Below are 18,377 nucleotides of genomic sequence, written 5' to 3'. Positions count from 1 at the left end.
AAGCATGTCTGTTCATCTCCATGGCCTAAGCGTCCACCACGACCATGCCCACAGGTGTAAACCTGCCCTTTCTGGGACAGGAAGACTGAATGAAAATTACAAATCACAACTTAAGGAAACAAGATAAATACGTTATTAAGTGTCTCTAAAAAAAAAAAAAAAAAAAAAACTCTCTGAAAAGGGGCTGGAGAGATGGCTCAGCAGCTCAGAGTACCCGGCTGCTCTTACAAAGAACCCAGATTCAATTTGCAGCACCCACATGGCAGCTTACTACTGGCTGTAACTCTGTTTCCTGAGAATCTAATACCCTCATGTCAGTGCATATAAAATAAAATTAAAAATTAAAAAAAAATTCTCTGAAAAAAATCCTCTTTATTTCAATTCTTTAAGCGGAATATTTGTTAATTAATTGTATAGCTAGACAATATGTTTGGGTGTTCACTATACTATTCTCTTTATAAGTGCTCTAAAATAAAAATTAAATTATAATCATTTTAAATTATACCCAAAAACACTCCCAGGGGAGGGAAACAAAGAGAGCAGTGAACTGGGAGATTAACACTGGAATGTAAGCTTTCGGTCTTCAATGGCAAAAATAACTGTCCTTTGTTTTCTAGTGTAATGAGGTGTCGAACAGCAAGAACTGAGCAGAGTGTAAAATGGAGAATAAGATTATCAAACAGAATCTGTGTTATTAATAAAAATAGTAGAAACATCAAAAAAGTATTTTTAGAAAGATTTGATGACACACAATTGGAGAAGCATTGTGTCCTTTCTTGAATTGTTTTTATCAAATATAGCTTCAATAGCATTTTAAACCTTAAAGAATTTTGTATTTGTTTTCAAGTCTTTCTCTTTCCCATTTCCAACCCTCCATCCACTACTGACACACAGTGGCACTGACATATTCCGTAGTAAGCAAACTGAAGCAGGCAGACTGCATCAGCAGGGGTAGAAACAGCAAATTCACAGCAGCTCTAAACACGCCCATGCTCCAGCTAGCACAGAGGCCGCGTTCTGCTGCTTTCGCTGCAGCGTTACGTCACTCTCTACACCTTACTACACTACCACTCCTTCTTTCTTAAGATACACAAAGATGAGAGAGAAAGAAAGAAATCCTAGAATCATTCTCCAGAAAAGCATGGTCCTTTGGAATATAAGAAAATTATAAGCTGAGCTACAGAAACCTATGTACTGAGAGTTCTATAAACACGTGCCTGTCCAAAGTAAAAAGCAAAATAAAATACTCACTTATTTGTACCACAAATACAATAAAAGAAAGTCTAAAAACCAATCCCAAGTTTATAAAGTTAGAATTTTTGAAAGAAAAAAAATATTATTTGAGTCAAAACAAATATATTTGTTTCAATTACATATTCATTTTTATCCCACCACTAAAGAACCCATGATAGCAGAACTTAACGCTTGGAATTTTTGAACAATTAGAAAGGTTCTTCACTTCAGCTCTCTAGGATCTGCAACGGGTGAGCATCAGTTCATCTGGTGCTGCACTACAGAGCCAGCCCCTTTCAGTGAGTAAAGGCCAGCTCTGCATCTAACTGTGCTCAGTAAACACTGTCAGCCAGCTTCCGCTTCCTGAACTGATTTACAATCCTCTTCTCCCACACCTCTCCACAGAGCTTCCCCTATTCATGTTCTAGAGTAAATAAAATCTCCTTGATCCTCAACTTCTACTTCCTTTCATTAGCGAATTTTTTTTTGTTTTTTTAATGTATTGTTCTAAACTTTATACCATCAAGTAGAACAGAATTTTTTATAATGCATCTATAATAGGACCAGATAGCACAGTCATACTCTACGTGCCTTAAGAGCACCATTATCCTGTCACTGGTGGCAAAAGTTCCCCACTCAAGACCACACAATCTAGCACTAACTAAAAACTCAGAAAACATCTTTCGAATACCATAAATGTGTTCAGTCATTAATACCTGTGAATAGATCACTATTTTATGCTCCTAGACAAACAATTAAAGGCATGCCATACCATTGTAAAAACCCATGGAGGACCTGTTCAGACTGACACATGCTGAGTAGCACTGCCCAAGGGACTACATGGCCGTCATATACTCCACTCCTGCTCTGACAGCTCATCCCTCATGTTCACTACTGACTGACAGCAGGTTCATCAGTCTCAGTCACGCTAGGTCCTTTCACTATGGACTAGTCTAGAGACAGCTTTAATGACACCATCATACACTCTCTACATTCTCGAGTCTCTTCCCCTTCCTCAACAAGCTCCTATGCCTAAGCTTTCAAAATTGAACCTTCTCTAGAATTAACTTTTTTATTGAAAAACAAATCTTGCTAGTTATGACCCATCAGAGCATGGCTTTCAATATAAAGAATGTAGCCTTTGTGGTGTTATACCGAGGCCTAATATGGTGTCATATCATTCAGCGTCCATATAGTTTTTAGTTAATGACACTAACAATTCTACCAGAAAATCATCAAAACCAGAACTGTCAGAGGAAAGCCAGGCATGCACAGTAATTTTATAAACTGAGTATTCCATTTCAAATATGAGCTAAGGGTGTATCTCCAGGCTACTACTCTGGGTCAGGCAGAAACAGACACACAGATACAAGTACACACGGGGCGGTGGGGGGGGGGGGGATAATGAAAATTGCAGACTAGAAAAGGCCTGACATTCTAAGTCATGCACTCTGGATTTACCCAAAGGTGAATCGGCTAAACTAATTACTTCAAAACAAAATAGCACCAACAAGGAATAAACGTGAATAACAGAAAGGAAAAGAGCAGAGCTTAGGAGTCAAGTTAGGACACGATCATCACTATCCAAGAAACTGCTGGGAAGAAGCTTGTAAGATAGCTTCACACTTAGTTTAAATCTGGAATGTCCTCCAAAGACTCTGTGTAAACGGTTTGGTCCGCAGGGTGGTGTTACTGAAAGGTGGTAGAAACTCAACAAGTGTGGCTAGCAGGAGGCTAAAGATCATCAGGGGAATCCCTCAAAGGGGACTATGAAATAGCAGTCTCCTTTACACTCGGTGTTTCTAAAGATCATCAGGAGAATCCCTCAAAGGGGACTATGAAATAGCAGTCTCCTTTACACTCGGTGTTTCTGCTGCTCTTAGGAGAGCAGTGCCTTCCACCATTCTCTCCGGCAGGCTGTGCTATCTCACCAGACCCAAAGACAGTCAAAGAAATATGGACTCCACAACTTGATCCAAAACAAATCTTCCCTCCTTTCAGTAAGTCCCAGGCACTTCTTTACAGTAACAGAAAAAAATAACACAGCTCATAAGACAAAGGTGAACTCAAATAATGGGATCTGAGGTATAAAATGTAGAAGTCTTAGCATTAAAGTGAGTACAGTGTGAGCGGCAAAAATAAGACCTCAGGCTTGTTAAATTAAATGCTTTACAAGACTGCCCAGAGCAAAATGAAAAAGAACCCTAAAAGGAGAGTGACATTAAAGACAGTCTGCGCGCACACAGGACGACAGTGGGGAGGAGTTCACTGAGGGTGCACAGTCTGTGAACACACAAGACGTTAGCTGAAGGAGCACACTGAGGGTGCACAGTCCGCGGAAGGAAAACACAGCGCAGCAGCAGGACAGACAACCATGCAGAAGAGCTTCACATGTTATCAGTGGAAAGGGCACACTCATTCACATTTAAGAATTCAGGATCATGTACCAGAATTAACACCGACCTTCAAAAGAATAAAAATGTGCAAAATCCAAACTATCAAATACTTTATCTTATCTCTCAAAGTACACGGATGATCTTTCAGAATACCTGCTTGACATAAACTCCGCTCCTGGAGAACAGGTCCACCAGCTCTGGGTGATGCTTGCTTTTCTGGCTTCCGTGACCCAGAGTAAAGTTTGTGTTATCGCCCCAAGTATAGACTTCTGTGGGATCTGAAATAAAAGTTAGGATTTTATTCTGTTAGAATTTAAGTGAATGACAATTTAGCCTAACTATAGGAACACAATAATCATCAGTTTACCTGAAACGTGACTCAATAGAAACTAAATTAGCTTGTATATTTATAAATATGAATCTATTAATACAGTGTATAATTCTAGAAAATTCTAAAACTCAGAAAATCCAAAGCAGAGTGAAAGGCTCAACCTGATGTGAATAATCACAGTATTTGGCCCTCACTGAGAGCTAATAAGGTAACATGTAACTTCCAGCTGAGTGAACCATCACCTGCAATGTCTACTTTATTCCCAAGAAATTCTAAGTATAAGCTTTATAAATACGCGTGTTTATAAAAGTGAGCATAGTATCACTGTTACTACATGTTACTATACAAACACTAACTTTTTTCTTTTTTAGGGCAATTGAGGAATTGAGATGGACTTCTAGGGCACAAGATGGCCTCTGAATTCATTATGTAACAGAGCATGGCCTTGACCTCCTCATCTGCCACCACAAGTGCTGGGATTACACGTGTAAATTAACATACCCAAGACTAATACTCATTTTTACAATTCACTCTTGATACACAAAATCACAATGACTAAAGAAAGAGCCTTTAAACTGATATAAAACTTAATCAGAGGAAAGTTTTATTCTGGAAGACTAAAAATATTCTAGAATGAAATTTTGATTGTCACGTACAATGCAATCGGGGAAGGGCAATGATTGTGTTCTCACTTGGCTTAGAGAGAAACTATACAATACTTCCATTAATTCTCTTCTCTTTTACTGTAAATTCACATTTCCAAAACCAAAAGGGCAAAAAAAAAAGTGTAAGAAGTGACATTAGTATGTGCAAGTAGGACTTGGGAGGCGGATCAGTTGCCAAAAGTGCTTGCCACAAAGTGGAGGGCCTAAGTTCAAATCCCCAGGATCCATATAGAAGCCAGACATGGAGAGAGCATCTGTAATCCCAGCACTTCAACAAGCTGATGAGCAAAACCAAGAGAATTCCAGAAGCCTGGAGAACAGCTAATGTGGGTGATGCCATGCATCTCAAACAAGATGAAAGGCAAGAACCAATACTTTTTTTTAAGTCTTAAAATGTGTGGGTAGCCAGGTGGTGGTGGCACACACCTTTAATCCCAGCACTCGAGCTGCAGAGGCAGGCGGATCTATGTGAGTTCAAGGCCAGCCTGGACTACAAGAGCTAGTTCCAGGACAAGCTCCAAAGTTACAGAAAAACCCTGTCTCAAAGAACAAAATAAAATAAAATAAAATAAAATAAAAAAATAATCAACAGATGTGAAAGTAAAAGTCCAAAAGTCCTTTACAGATATTCAAACAAATAAATCCTCAATATTTTAATCAGAATAAATACTACTAGGAGTTATTAAAACTGTACCTTGCTGAACTGTGTGAAACTATTCTTACCAGTGTTCTTAAACACAACGTGAGTTGGCCTGTCCTTCATTAGAAGATCCAAAGGTGACAATCCTTCTTTATCTTGTAAATACAAGCTAACACCATGCTACAAAATAAAAATACATATTATGGATTCACTAAAAACCAGTAACTTCTGCACAAAAACCAAATGATCAACACGTTAAAAAGAGAAAAATAACCATGTAATAATTATCTGTCATAGCTACATACATTTGCGCTGATATGTAAAAGAACTAAAAGTTATAAAATGTTCAATTATTGGTAGTACAAGAAAAGAAATAACATTTTAAAGTTTTGGTTTGGTTGTGCGTATGTACATGTGTGTGTTCGCGTGTGCGTGTGTGCATGTGTATGCTGGTGCCCACTGATGTCTAAGTGGACATCAGATCCCCTAGAGCTGGAATTACAGTGAACCACCCAATGTGGGTGCTGAGAAATAAACTCCAGTCCCCTCTTAACTGCTAAATCATTTCTTCAGGCCCGAAGTAACATTTTAAATCAAAGAGAAGTACATAAGATGGTTTTTCAAGTGAAATACTTCTCCACTGTGGAACACCTAGTGGCACTACTGAGAGGCAGAAGAACATTTGACAGGTAGGGCCAAGTAGATACTCCTCCCTCTCTGGTCCTGTACTACTGGTACAGAATGCTGGTTTCCTCCTCTTTGTTGCTCTGTAAATACCCAAGGTGGATAGAGTGCTCACCACAGACTCCTGGTACTGCACTAGCGCAGACCCAAAGCAATGGGACAAGGAGTCTGAAATCTCCAAAATCACAAACCAAATAAAATTTCATCATAAGGTAATGTACCTCAATCATTTGTTATAATGACTTAGAACCAAACAGATAATGTAGATCTGATTGCATAGGAGGACCTACATCTTTAGGCATGTCTACAAACACACTCACTTTTTACAGTCAGATCTCAAGTCTAAAAACATACAGTAGCAAAGACTGCACAGCAATGGCAGTGTGTGTGTGTGTGTGTGTGTGTGTGTGTGTGTGTGTGTGTGTGTGTGTGTAGTCAGGGTTTGTCTCCTACAATGTGATCATCAGTGCCCATCTCTTCATCTCACCTACCCTGGTCTTAAAAGAAGGGCATTCTGAGAGGTACAATATTCCAAACTATAAACACGACAAATGAGAACTCAGTAACAAATATCAAAGTTTATCTTGTAGGTGTTACTGCTAGACCTTACTTACCGCAACCATCTGAATCATCGGAAACAGCGAGACTTTGGACTCTTGTTCTCTGGAGCCCCATGGACTACCATAATTCATAACGTATTTATCTTGAATGCTATGGTACATGTTGAGCAAAGTATATGCCACTTATTTAAGATCAATTCTTTCTGTATATATCCCCCAAATGAGTAATTTACAAACTAGCATTGAAGTTTATAGCAGACTTAAGAGCTTGAGTATTTTATGACTGTCTTCTACAGGCAACAGATGGGCTTTATATAGGATTTCATCACAGAGCACTAATGCTCCTGGAAACACTAACATCTGTTTTTGTTTTGACTATGTAGTAGTAAAACAGTGTAAGGTAAAAATTATTATTCCTGGGGTTTAGAGGAAGATAAGATTTCAGATCGATTATTCTAATTAGTTTATAGTTATTCTAGTTTGATTTTGTTTACAGGTCTACAGTCACATGGATGTTCTGGCTGTCTCCTATGTGGAGATCTTTTCACTTATGTTACCACTGTTGATCTCTATTATGTGCAAAACCCTAACACTACAATATTTTTAAAGCACTTTCCATTTATATTTAGTTATTTCATTTTTGCCTATCTCTCCATACTACTATAAAAACTCAATCAAAAAAAGAGCTCAGTCATGTTCACTGCAATGTCTGCAATGCACAGCTCACTCTATAGCATATATCATATACTCAAAAGACATTTGTTCAAAATACTTTGCAGTTAGTGTATCATTCAACCCATGCAATTTTGAAATTCTATTAGGTTTTCATAACAATAGAAAAAAATCAAAGCAAGTTCTTCCAGACCAGTGAGTAAACAGCACTATAAAAATACAACGGCACCAGGCATAGTGTTGACTTCTGACTGCAATCCCAGCTAGGCAGTAGGATTTACAGGCTTGAATTCAGCTTGGGAAACTAAACAGGATCTGGCCTCAAGATTCAAAAATAAAAAGACTACGTATAATCCAGCCAGGGAGTACTTCCCTACCATGTGTGAGGCCCTAGGCTCACCCCAGGACTACAAATGAAACAATTTAAAGTACACTGCAACAGATGCAGAAGAATCCTATAAACATAAAGCTTTTGACATTCAATCCCATTATGGAATAAAGGTGTCAAAGCAAAGTCACCTAAAATTGCTACCTTTATTGTAGCTTTATGTAGGCGAAGAGTTTCTGCTAAGGTCTCCTGTATTTGGCAATCAGGGGCTGATAGTATGGACAGTATGGGTGTGTATTTATTGGGAAATTTATTTTGGCATTTGACATAAAATTTCTGTGGTTCTGAAGTTTTATCAGATGCAAATTCACTGAACCTGCACTTGTGGTTATAGTGTTTTACTGTCAATGAGTAACACTTAAGGTACGATGGTGGCCATCAGAGAACTGACGTGATGCCCTCAATGAAGTCCTGCACCCCTTGTCACTGAAAGGAGAACTGCGAAGGAAAGGACAGGCTGAGCAGGTGTCTCACAGTATGAGAATACTGAACAGTTCTGGAAGAACATTTTGGTAGAATTGTTTTATCAGTGAAAATTCACTATCTATCAGTGGTCAATAAGACTCTGGTAATAAGACAGACAAGCTAAGCAAGGCATCCAAAGCACAATTTCCTAGCTTCTCACGAACAATACACACCACACTACCATGAATATCTAAAGCAAATCTAAGTCCAAAATTCAGGCCAAATCACAACTGTTTCAAATGGAAGCCCTAAATAAAGACACATGCCTAGCAACCTTACAGACAGAAGAAAACTAAAGAGCCCTCAAAAGTTCAACAGAATTAGCAGCAATGAATCTTCTTGTCAAGGATTCAGAGGTAAGACTTGCGCCAACTGATGTTTCAATTCTTTAGCTTTCCCTACAGGGTGAGAAAAGGAGTTAGTGATGCACCTTACAGAAGGGGGGCAGATATGAGGAAAGACTACAGCTCCCCTTTTGTAGACACGACTGACGCTCCATGCTTGGAAACATATCCAAGATGACTCAGTGAACAGACCACTTGCACAATTTAGTTCCAGAAAAGGATATTACACTACCAGCATACATTAGAAATTATTTTGATAAGCATATGTTACAAAAAAATCCTACGTAATTATTTTTTAAAAATTCGAACAGATGGAAATACTAATGGTAAGACTCCTAATTTAACTACCAATTGCTTAAAGATAGAAAGACTTATTTAGCATCTTCTGGGCCTGCATAAACTTGACAAAATGCATATATAAAGCAAAGTTACATATTTAGAATGCATGACTCAGTATTTACTAGTGCCATAACACTGAGTACTTCTCAAAACACTTCATAATTTGGCTACTCACAAAATAAACCTAGATGGAATCCACTGTGTAAGGCAATTTCATATAAATTAAGCTGATTTTAATTATCAAATTTTTAAGCTAAAAGCATTTTATTCTAGTTAAACAAGCAGATATATTATTCAAAACCTTTATTCCTATCCCTAACTGATACTCAACAATCAGAACCCTGGTAAAGTAGTCACTGATAATTTAAGTCATTTTTTAAACACCTGAAGATATTATTTTAAATTTTTCAGAGGAATTACATTAGACTGAAGTAACTTTAACAGTGGGTTTCGCTGTAAGAAAACAGAAATCTAACATGAAAAGAAACAAGTGAAGACCTGACCAGTCACGGGCACCAGTTAACCTCTAATGAGGACTCCACTCTGCCTACCTACAGAAGCAGTTCTCTAAGCCTCTTCGGGTGGGAGCAGGGACTGGACGTGGAAACCTGAGCCTTGAGAACGCTAGCTGCTAGGCAAGTGTTCCACCCCTAAGCGACATCTCCACATTGAACTTCTCTGGTTTTAAGTGCTGCCCAATTCATAAATCATAATTTCATAAATCATAAATTCAAAGGTTTTTCCTGACAGTTACCATACAGTACACATAACATAAAATTGCACAATAGCTTATTATATGTTGTGAGCTTTAATGTCTATTTGAAATTTTACATAAAATGTGCAAATAAATAAGACATATGGGATTTTAAATCTAAAGATAAGTTAGAACAGTAAAAGCATCAAACACATATAAATGTCTCCTAAACAAATACTACATGAAATATATTAAGAAAATCACATGCCTGGAAGAAGGACTTGGTCCTGCCTCAACTTGATATGCCAGGCTTAGTTGACTGCCCATGGAAGGCCTAACCCTCTCTGAGGAGTGGATGGGGGTAGGGGAGAAGGAAGCAGGAGGAGGGAGGGGAACTGTGGGTGGTATGGAAAATAAATTAAAAAAGAAAAAATAAAAATAAATAGATAACAATTTAAAATTTAAAAAAAAAATCACATGCCTAAACTCCAGCCAGTGAAACAGATCAGTGCCCTGCTCTGCCAGCATCAGAGACGTTTCCTCCTGCAACAGAGAGAAACAAATACAGAAGAGACTCACAGCCAGACAATATGCAGAGAGTGAGAGATCTTGGAACACTCAACCCTAAATGGGAAGTCTCCATCAAATCCCTCCGCTCAGGGCTCAGGGAACCCTGTGGAAGAGGAGATGAAAAGAGTCTAAGAGCCAGAGAAGATAGAGGACACCGCGGAACCATGACCTTCTAGACAGAACAGATCAGGCACGCACATGAACTCACAGACATTGAGGCAGCATGCACTGGGCCTACAACATACCAAATGGGGTCCTATAGATACATCCCCACCCTAGCCCAGAATCTAACCCCAACTGACAGTCATCTGCAAATTTGGTTTGCTTTAAGGGAGTCTCACTGGGGAATGAAATTCCCCTTCAGGGCAGGCTATAGCTTCAATAGTAAATGGCCAAAAGAAAATGAACTCAATAGCAACATTGGAGATTCTTTGTCTCATAATGTCATATCCATCATGTCTGGACTTTTTAAATTTTACCTTTATTTTTTAATTTTGTTTTATTTATATTTTCTCCTCAGGTCCTTTGTGCATATATTATAGACTCTAGTTTGGTGGTTTTTTATGGGATTCCTGAGTGTGTGAACAAGGGGTCTGTGTTAGTTTTTGTTTTATCTTATTATCCTTTTTTTCCTCCTCTATACCAGAGGGGACGGCATGAGGGTTTCCCCACTTAGTCTTCTTGTCTTGTGCTCTTTTTTTAATTATTTTTTATTTAAGTTTTTTTTTCATCTTACATACCAACCACAGTTCCCCCTCTCTCCCTCCCTCTGACTGTTCCCCACACCTCCCTCGCACCCAACCCTCCACCCACTCCTCTTATTATACTTTATTTTATTATTATCCCAGAGAAGCCTGTTTGTTTTCTTTCTTTCTTTTCTCAGTTGTTTTTTTTTTTTTTCTTCAAGACAGAGCCTCACAGTATAGCTCTGGCTAGAACTGTCCAGGTTGGCCTTGAACTCACAGAGATCTGCCTGCCTTTGTCTCCCAAGTGCTGGGAATAAATGCATAAACCTGGGATTCAAGGCATGGCTTATTTATTTTAAATAAGAGACAGAAGGAAACTGGATCTAGACAGGAGTGGAGACGGGGAGGAGACAGGAGGAAGAGAGGGAGGGGAAACCATAATCAGGATTATAAAGAGAGAAAAAATGCTATTTTCAATAAAAGAAAAAAGAAAAATGCATGACTAAAAAAGATTTTGAAATAAACTGATACTTACCTTTAACAGAGACCAAACGCAGTCAATATGTCCATAGAAAGTGCTCCTGTGCAGTGCTGTCCAGCCTGACTCCTTGTCTTTCACCAGCAGGTCCACGCCTTTCTCAATAAGCCAATCTAACACTCCTTTCTTCCCGCAGGAGGAGACCAGGTGCAGGGCATTCCGGCCAAAGGCATCCTTGACAGCTACCGCGTTGTAACAGTGAGTGGAGAGGAAGGCCTTGATCTGGTTCTCACTCCCCTTTGTTACCACAGAAAGGACATCCAACGCATGCTTCAGGGATCGACATTTTGACGTGCAGTCAGGGGTGGCAGAATCCATCCTAAATGCTTTTATATTGCTTACTCCTTCAGAACAGTCACTGAAGTAAATTTTAAAAATGAAAAAGCGAGGACCCAAAGATATTATTCAGGAAGAATTATCGAGAAGATATAACCCTTTGGGGTTATAATTTAAATATTCACAACAATTATATAAAACTATATATCTTTGTATAATCTTTTGGCACTTAAATCAAAAAAATTATAAATAGTTCTATAAAGTTCATATCAAATACAAGTTCCTTTTTTAAAAAAAAAATCCCAGTTTATAAATTATTTCTGAAGTCAAGCACCAAGGGGGAGTGAGGAGGGGAACTCCCCCTCCACACCGTTTGAGCCTTTCAAATATCCATAATTGCGAGGGTGACCTGCAGGAAAACAAAACAAAAACAAAATCACAAATATAACTCTCTTGAAATATTTTAAAATGTAAGCAACTCCACTCCCATTCATTTAAAAAAAAAAAGGCTACAACTTTCATTATTCCAAGTATTTTTAACTCTATAAACTACATCCCCAGAAGCTATAAACACATTTATATGTATGATCTTCAAGAGAATATCTTCCAAAAGGTCATCACCTAAAACTACATCATAACTGTTAACTAAAACAACCAATACTTCACCGGTTACTCCATTTGACTTTAATCATGGTAAGAAATGTGTCTTCTCACCTGAATGGTCCCTTGTCGTGGGGGAAATAATTAAACTAAAGGTATCAGAAAAACTGGAGAGCTATCTGGAAAGAAATAATTTTTGACACTTTACACCTATATTAACATAAATTCTAGATGGCTCGAAGACAAAGATAAAAGAATGAAGCCATGAAAACATAAAAGGGTATAATCACCACGTACAAAAATATGATCTGCAATCTCAAAGTATAAAATGATGACAAGATTCAATACAACTCTTAAAGCTACATAAAATGTTAAAGAAAAGTAAGGGAAACCTTCTCTAATATATAGTGCATTGTGTAATCCTTTCCTTGGTATCTGTTCTTTGGTAACAAGGAAAAAACAAAACAGTTACAAGACTCTTCTGAGACAGGCATGAGTCCACTGTGCGTGCACAGCAAACTTTGGTACATTAGATACAAATATGGAAGAGTCTAAGTATGTTATCTCCAAACCCACCTGAAACCACAATCAAAGTCAGAAGTCAACCATCTACCTGGCTTTCTGATAATCTATTCTGATGAGTCACCTTTTAGAAATGAGAGCAACAAACTACTTGGATTCTAGTTCCAGGTCTGTTTCTGAAAACCTATACAGTTTTTAACTGAACACAGTTCCACAAAAACAAACAAGCCAACAGACAAACAAAAACAAAACAACAGCACCAAAAAACACCCACTTCAAAATCATAGTTTAAACCTAAAAGTGTCTTTGGAATTTAACTGACACCAAGAAAAAGAACCAATCCTTCAAGTAGTTTAAAATATTAAAACTAAAATAACAATATTAGTGAAATAGTCAAATAATTGACTGTTACCATTGAAAACAGTTAAGGGTTGAATACTTTGGAAATCAGAAAAAATAGCAAACTACACTGGTTTGAATGAGAATGGCCCGCATGTTCATATTTTTGAATATTTGGTCCCAAGTTGGTGGAACCATCTCGGGAAAGATTATGAGGTGTGGCCTCAGAAAAGACATGTTACTGGGGCCAGTTTTAAAGATTATGAAGTGTGGCCTCAGAAAAGACATGTTACTGGGGCCAGTTTTAAAGTTTCAAGACTCTAACCATTCCCATTATCTCTCTCCACCTCCTACTTGGAGGTAAAGATGTAACTCTCAGCTCTTCTTGCCACTACGCCTTTGCTCTGCCATGGCCACAGACTCTAACCCTCTGAGTTGTGCTGGTCATGGTTTCTTAGCAAAGCAGTAAAACAGACTAAGGCAGGAGCCTAAGCAAAAGAACAAATAAATTATCAAATCTTTGTTTTACACACAACATTTGAAATGCTGAAATGAAACAATTGGCAAAGTATAGTTAGCTAGGTAAGCTACTGGCAATGGTTCAACCCCAACAACTGTCCTGCCACAAAGATTTTAGTCAGTCAACACTGAGCCTTGAACAATGGTTCCCAGGCTTTATATTCATCAATAATTAAGAATATAATTATATTTTAAAACAAATCTAAGCACCTACTACCGTAATATATTCCAAACAAAAGAAAGCAGAAAAACAAACAAAAACCACTGTCTCACATGTTACAGTTTTATCTAACAGTAATCAACAGTCTCATCCAACTGCGAACCCTGGGAACTACAGCAATCAGCCTGACAAGATATGTTCACTGCTGTAACCATGGCACAAATGTTATGGAGTAAACATACATTTTCTGACTGGACTTAAGGCTTGCTTCATAAGACAGAACTCACATCTGGTACCATTAATGGGGCCAATTAATGGTTGGCTGAGTCATAGGTTCTAGCAAAGAATCCACTACTACTATTCTGCTAAATGAGACCACCATTAACCAACTTCTAAGGACTTCTCATTATATGCATAGATCAGCGCATCTCTCAACCTTTATCAGAGAAGCTTCTTTTAGCAAAAGACAACGATTAACACAGAGACCCACAACCCATCAGCATGAAGAATAAGAGACTGTGGAATGCTCAGATATTTGATCCTATCCTCCCAAGACTCAGGATAACTGTGGATAAGGATGTGAAATAATTTTAAGAGCCAGAGGTAGTATATAACAAAACAATGTTTTTCTGGACACAACACAATCGTTGCACATATGAATTCCCAGATGCTCTGACTGCATGCACAGGATCTGAACCTGATAAAGCCAGACAAAATCCTAGCATGGGGCAGGGAGGTAATCATGAAGTCACTTCCCTAGCTAAGGACAATTGATGGTTGATAGGAGAAAGTCGGTTTCATCAGGGGTGTGGCTCCTGAGAGGCCACCCATGCTCCAGGAGGTGGCCATGTGCGTACAGGCAGCATTAAGTTGTCTAAAGTGGGTTAAAGAAAAAAAAAAAGATGACTTTAAAGGGGAAGAGAGAATGGTGACAGGAAGGACAGGGAAGGGATTAGGGATAAAAGGGGAAGAAATGGGGGATAATCAAAAGACACTGTATGTATGTAAAAAATTCTCAAACAAGAAAAAATATCCTTGGAAGCCTAGGTAGAAAGTTTCAGATGAGCAGTAAGAATTTGCGGTGGTATAAATGATCTCTGTGAGCCACCACCACCTGGATTGGTTTCTGCATTGATCTTGTGTAGCCCAGGGTAGCCTTGAACTCAGATCCATCTGACTCTGTCTCCCAAATCCTGGAATTGAAGGTGTGTGTCACCATTACCTGACCTCTAGTGGCTTTAGCTTTAACTCGTCTTCAGGCAATATTTTTTATCAAAAGACAAATAATATATCAATACACTGCATCTTTACTAATTTAAATATTACAAGCTACAGATTATAAGTCATAATCAAAGAGAAGTTTTTATAAGCCCAAACATATTTTTTAAACATAAGCATTTACAATGGTTAGGACATTTAGGTGTATTAATATCGTAATCTAATGTTGTTCTCATATATTCTCTGTGTATAGAAACTTGGTCCAATTCAATAGCTCGTTTTAATAAAAGAATATTTGCCCAAAATTTAAGGAAAAAGTAAATGATCTGGGTGTGACAAAGAATTACTCCCGTGTAATAAGAAACTAGTTTTTCATTGAAAGCAGCAAGTCATACCGACATCCTTTAATAGGTATATCCATTCAGTCTAGAATTTTATAATCCAGAAACATCTTGAAAGTTAAAAATGAAGTGAAGTCATTACACAAAAATTAGCATATTGAAAGTCCGTCAAACGAGCTTTATTAAAAATGAAAACCAACATATCCAATTAATTTTGTCTTGAAGCTGCGACGTGACTTAAGTTTTGCAAAAACTTTCTTAGAGAACACGTTTCTAAAAAATAAGTCTGTCCACATATACCATGAAGTAGGTCTCTAAAGCACTAAAAACTAATGAAAGTAATTCAACCAAGAAGGGCGAAACTGACCAAAAACGCCTGCGATTGTGCATTAGGAAGGTAGTTTGCATTATCTATTAAAAAAAAAAACTAAAGCACCGCCCTTATCAGTATTTCTGACAAACTTCTTGAAAAGTTCTACTTCAAGGTGCCACTCAACTTTCGCTCCTTGAAAAACATCCCCTCTGGCTAACACAACTCCAGTTTTCTGACTATGTTAGCACGTCAGATAACGGAGTCAAGATACACGGCCAATGGTCTGGGTTAACCATTTCCCCTCTGAACTAAATCCCCTTGCAATCTGACAGCTCCCAACCAAAAGGATCATTATCCTATCTCTGCAGAACAGACACCGTCCCTTTCCACCCAGCAGCAAATCTTCCTGCGAGCCCCGCGTGAACTCAAACTCTGCAAACTCCACTCAGGCTTTAAGGGACAAGGGCGCGTCTAGGAAGGGCTCCAAGGGAAGTGACGCCAGACAGCTCTCGGAACTAGACGGGCAGCGTCGCCGGAGGGCGTGTCGGGCGGCAAGGCGACGTAGCACTTCGTGGGACCAGGCCATTCATTAGCTGGAGGGGGCGGCGGGGCTGCGCTCCCAGGCCACCCGGCCGTGCCACGCGGCGCGAAGCTCGAAGCCACCCCTCCGCGAGTCCCCTCCCCGGGCCCTGCTCCCCCCTCGCCGGGCTGGCAGGACTCCGTCGCCTCCGCCCTCACCAGTCGCTAGATGAAGGTGCGCCGGGGATCTCCGCTGGGAAGGCGCGCGACCGCGCAGGGACTCATCTTCAGTGAAGGCAACCGGGGACAACGAAGGGAGCCAGGAACCGGGCTGCCTGAGTCGGCTCCGGAGGCGGCTGCAGCGACAGGCGCGAATGCCGGCGCCGGGACGGGGTTCGGGAGACCTGGGCTAGAGCGGGCGGGACTCGGGAATAAGACTGGCGCTGATTGGCTAGAGTTCGTGTATGCCCCACAGTGATTGGTCGGGGCTTGCCCACAAGGCCTAGCGTGGCAGCTCCTCAGCTGTGGCCTTCCCCTAGCGTCCCCGAGGAACTTGACCCTACCGGCCTTGGGGCTGTGGACACAGGCTGCCGCCTTGGTCTCAGAGCTAATAGTGACCCTCTCGGGGCCAGACATCATCCTGGTAGATCTGTCTCCGCGCAGGTCGAGACTCGGAAAGGAGGATAAAGCTGAGATGGAAGAAACAAGGACCAGGCTGGATGCCCAAGCACCCGTCACCACTCAGTAGAAGCGTAGGCATCTTAGCAAAGTTGCCTTCCGTACCGCTAGCACTGGGGTGACTGGAAAACCAGAGGTGTCCTCTCCCCAGGAGTTGGCCCTGCTCCTCTGTGGGCCCCTGTTGTACCCGGGTTGTCTGAGTGTCACTTCCTTTGTCACAAGGCAGCATAGCTTTTTCAGATCGCCACTGTGTGACCAGCTGCTAATTTGAATCACATCACTCGGTACCTGAGGCCAGGCTTGCAGTAGGTTTTCTCCCTTTAACTCTTAACTCTAAGGCCATTTTAAAAGTTGGAAACTCGTAAGGAGGAAAACAAACCAATAATAAGTTCAGAATGGGAAACATACTGCTGCTGAAGACTGATAGACGCGCCTTAGTAAACGTGTTCAGGGAGGAGTAGCATGACTCAGAAAAAAACACCACTAGGAGTTGGTTGAACCTCTGCCATGTTTGAGTTGCAGTATGAGCCACCAGCGCTATTAAACCAAGATAAATTCGGTATCTTCTTACGCTGGCTCAGCCTGATTACCTGTTTTGTAGACTTTCTAGGACGTTAAATTGCTAGATTAAAGTGAAGGCGAAATGAAAACTGAGACCTAGCTCCCCAGATCTCCCAGTACAAGGACTTTTTTTCTTTTCCTACTTCCTACTTTGACGTGTAACAAAACCCAGTCTGTGTTGTATAAACAATGACTTGAAGCTTTGTATGGTAGTCACACACCGACAAACAAAGAAGCCCAGTGATCCAAAACTAATAATGTAAATAAATGTGCTGAACTGGGTTCACATCTTTTATCTGTCTCTTCCTTAGATCTGAGAAAGTCATTTAGGTTTTCTGGAGCCTTATTTCCTCATCCGCAAAGTGCATTTGACTTGGTGAGACTGTATTGATAGCGTTGAATAGAGTGCCAAACACAGTAATACCACACACACATACATATGCACGTGCGCATGAGCTCGCGGCTAATTTTTATACATAAAGTGTGTCCTTAGCTGAATTAGTCTTAAGTATTCGTTCATCTAGAAGTTGCCGTGTCTTGTCAACATTGGGGGTACAAAATGTTCACATAGCCATAATCCTCTAGGTAAGAATTAAGGGCAACTTTTACAAATATGTGGAAAGATATGCTACAGTACTACAGAGTTCATCTGACTTCCCAAAGAAATCACAAACTAGGTCAGAAGTAGAAGGTAACTAGATGAAGGAGAAAAACATAGTCATGTCAAGGAATGTATTTGAAGTTGGGGATGGGGCACAGTACTGGTCCTGCTTCAGCAAGTAGAGGAGAAAATATTCGAGCACTGCTTACAAAGTAAAACTTAACCTGCCACAGCGGTCATGGTGCTGACCAAATTGAGAGATACTCTGACGTAATGTTATTGTTCCTGGCACAAACAGAATAAGTTTCATATTTTTATACGCTGTTGGTCCCGAAACGAGTGCTAGTTTCATAGGTGTCATAAATGTAGTGGTTACAGGTGGTCCTGTCAATTTAGAAACTCCGTGCTTATGAAAACGTAACCTTTTACTCTAGACTGAAAACAAACTACCCAACTTTAACCCGACGGTGAAAATTAACCACACTATCCCAGAAAGTAAATATCTGGCTTACCTTTGGATGAGAC

General features: G+C 39.8%; 1 protein-coding gene across 2 annotated transcripts in view; it reads right to left on the bottom strand.

Annotated features, from left to right (window-relative positions):
• Positions 1-16,307, bottom strand: part of Ibtk (inhibitor of Bruton tyrosine kinase) — a 70,180-nt gene extending 53,873 nt beyond the window's left edge. For both annotated transcript variants that reach the window (XM_005347553.3, XM_026779265.1), the window contains exons 1-4: positions 16,232-16,307; positions 11,203-11,890; positions 5,349-5,445; positions 3,783-3,907 (exon numbers count right to left, since the gene is read on the bottom strand). In XM_005347553.3, coding sequence (XP_005347610.1) covers positions 3,783-3,907; positions 5,349-5,445; positions 11,203-11,523 — 543 coding nt within the window. In that variant the 5' untranslated portion in view covers positions 11,524-11,890; positions 16,232-16,307. The remainder of the gene's footprint in view (positions 1-3,782; positions 3,908-5,348; positions 5,446-11,202; positions 11,891-16,231) is intronic.
• Positions 16,308-18,377: the final 2,070 nt, after the last annotated feature.

This window comes from Microtus ochrogaster, chromosome 5 (genome assembly GCF_000317375.1).
Source record: "Microtus ochrogaster isolate Prairie Vole_2 chromosome 5, MicOch1.0, whole genome shotgun sequence".
Classification (NCBI taxonomy): Eukaryota; Metazoa; Chordata; class Mammalia; order Rodentia; family Cricetidae; genus Microtus; species Microtus ochrogaster.
This window is presented reverse-complemented; position numbering and strand designations above follow the sequence as displayed.